We start from the raw sequence: 3,062 nt of genomic DNA, 5'->3' as shown, positions 1-3,062 counted from the left end.
ATGAAACTCAACCAGGGAAAATGCACTTTCGGGGTAGAAGAGGGCCAGTTCCTGGGATACCGAATAACTAAAGAGGAAATCAAACCAAACCAATTCGAGGAAATCAAAACAAACCAAGTCAAGATCCAGGAATTCCTCGATTCCAAGACCGCACACAACATAAAAGGGGTCCAGGAAATCAACGGGAGGTTTACTGCCCTGGGCAGGTTCATAGCCAAATCGACAGAAAAAAGCCTTACCACTCTTCCACACTCTGAAAGGGTGTGTCAACAAGAGTCACTTCAAATGGAAGAAAGAGGCCGATGCATCCCTCCAATGCTTAAAGGAGGCCCTTTGTCAGTTACCAACAATAACGAGCCTCCACACAGGAGAAACCTTACATGTATACCTCGCAATGGCCGACAAAGCCATCTCATTGATACTAATAGTAGAGAGAAACAAGAAACCATCACCAATCATTTCGTAAGCAGGGCATTACAAGGCCCCGAAATCAACTACCCAGTCTTGGAAAAACTGGTACTGGACCTAATTTACACGGCCAGACGCCTACGACGCTACTTTCAAGCACACAAAATCGAATTGCTGACCAGCTTCGCAATAAAACAGGTCCTGCTTAGACCTGAAAAGTCAGGACGATTGGCGAAGTGGGCAATACAACTGAGGGATCAAGACATAGATTATTGCCCGCGGACCAGCATCAGGGTCCAGGCCTTAGCAGACTTCTTAGTAGAAATACAAGCCACACTTAGAGGAATATCAAGGGTCTTACCAGCAAACCCGCTAGAGACCGAGGCCAGCAAAGACATATGGGAACTACACACTGATGACACCGCAAGTAAGGAGGACTCAGGTGTAGACCTAATTCTCAAAAACCCCAAGGGACATGAAATAACATACACCCTTAGATTCGACTTTCAGGTTTCGAACAACGAGGTTGAGTACGAAGCACTCCTCATTGGCCTCCGGTTGGCACAAGAAGTTGGAGTGAAACATCTCCGGGATTTCAGTGATTCATTACTGATAAGCAACCAGGTCAATGGCACTTACGAAGCCAAAAATCGAAGGATGCAAAGATACCTGGAAAAGACACAACAGTTAGCGCATTCGTTCAATAGCTTCGAAATCAAACAAATACCCAGGGGGGATAATGTAACGCCCGTAGATCAGGGCTATTCAATTTAGAGACATTAAGCATCAAAAATGACTTTTTTATGGAAGATTATCTAGAAGGATTAATCTTAACCAAGTTGTAGTATATGTCACAAGGTTTCCGTGCATATAAAAAACGCCAAAATCCGAGTTATAACGAAGAAGTTATGACCTGTCGAAGTTTCACGACAGAACCGGCACGACCCAACGCGACGTAGATAGTGAATTTAAGGTAGATAGATATCTATCCTTAGTGATATAAATGAGAATTGAAGATCTCATCGATAGTAGTGCAACGACGGAAAGACGGACGGAATCGGAGTTCAGATGAAGGAGTTATGAATTTCGAACGGAGTTTTCCTGTCCCGGCCTACTAAAGATAATATATAAGTAATATACTTATAATATATTAAAAATAAAGTCAAAATTAGCCAATGGAGTCTAAACGAGAGTTGTAGAGCATAATCTCACCTTCGCGGCGATATAAAGAACGTCGAAAACGGAGTTCGTATGCGAAAGTTATGAATTTCTGAAGTTCGGGGCGCGAAACCCCAAAACTGTCAGAGCCCACGACGTGGAACAAGGTTGCCACGACGTGGCAAGTGTCCTGACACCTCCGGAAGGCCCCCAGATGTAACTTGGGATGACGCATGCAGTGACGATCAAGCCCACGACGTGGCAAAAGGATCCCACGACGTGGCAAGGGCCAAAATTGCCCTATAAATAGATTTGAAGGGCCAGCCGACTATGGTTGCTCCATCCCTTCTCTCCCACTCCCGATACACCCTCTAAGCCCTATTTTAACCCCCCGAAGCCCCGGTATCAACCCCAAGACCCGAAGCAAGTCCCGAAGCCCGAAGATCCCGAGAAGAAAAGAGTTTCCGAGCCGAAGCTCTGCCTGCGAGAAACCCGGTGTGTGAAGTGATCCCGGTTTCACCGAAGAATACTACTTCTACAAGCCGTAGTGCTGTCCGATCATCTTCTGATCAAGTGAGTGTATAGTCCCTTTCATAAACACGATTATAATACAAGTATTGTTTGAATGTATTAAGTATATGTTTGGTGTGAGTGTATAGTCACTTTCATCTTACACATAGATATGAAGTATTTTATAAAATACGTGCTATGTGAACATATATTGTTGTTTATACGTGTGAGTATGTGATCACTTTCTTCTAACATATATATATAATAAGTATTGGCTATGAAATACATGCTATGTGTTTATATATTGTTGTTTATTTGAGATGTGTATGGAATGGATGTTTTATATAGGTATTAAATGAGTTAATATGTATATGTATTTTATATCTACAAATATGTTGGGTAGAACATGGGTAGATGAATTAGATGATGTGTGATGATAATTAGCTGATGAGAAATAGGTGATGATATAAAGGTGATGATAAATAGGTGATGTGAGATGAGAGGAGATACCATAACCTTGACCGGCGATGTGGCAATTTGGCGATGTAGTCATCTACCAGAGTATAGATGGCGACCACGGACTATTCTAGATGACCCCGTGGAAACACCAGCAGGCTCATAACCTGTAGGTGATGAATTACGAGTCCAGGTGATGTTGTGGCTACGTATTCATGCGATGATAGACTAACCCTTACTATGAATTACTAGTCCAGGCGATGTTGTGGCTACGTATTCATGCGATGATAGTCTAACCCTTATTATGATTTACGAGTCCAGGCGATGTTGTGGCTGCGTAATCATGCGATGATACCCTAACCCTTACTAGACATATATTGAGGGAGTGATCCCCGAATTAGTATTGTCTATGCAATGTAGGCGATGATCCTTAGGAAAAGTTCTTAGGAACAAGCATATAAGGATATAAGATGTAAGGAGATGAGCGGTAAATATGATAGAGGAGATGACCCTTAGGATAATATCTTTAG

At 42.7% G+C, this 3,062-nt stretch overlaps 1 protein-coding gene across 1 annotated transcript; it reads left to right on the top strand.

The window, feature by feature from the left end:
• LOC145055916 (uncharacterized) lies at window positions 1–1,182 on the top strand. Its single transcript, XM_079004179.1, has one exon. The coding sequence runs from the start codon at window positions 1–3 to the stop codon at window positions 1,180–1,182; it is 1,182 nt and encodes a 393-aa protein (XP_078860305.1).
• The last annotated feature ends 1,880 nt before the right edge of the window (window positions 1,183–3,062 follow it).

Source organism: Lactuca serriola, chromosome 1, assembly GCF_051521515.1.
Source record: "Lactuca serriola cultivar US96UC23 chromosome 1, Lser_US96UC23_V15, whole genome shotgun sequence".
Taxonomy (NCBI): domain Eukaryota; kingdom Viridiplantae; phylum Streptophyta; class Magnoliopsida; order Asterales; family Asteraceae; genus Lactuca; species Lactuca serriola.
The sequence above is the reverse complement of the archived record's forward strand: the minus strand, read 5'-3'. Positions and strand labels throughout refer to the sequence as shown.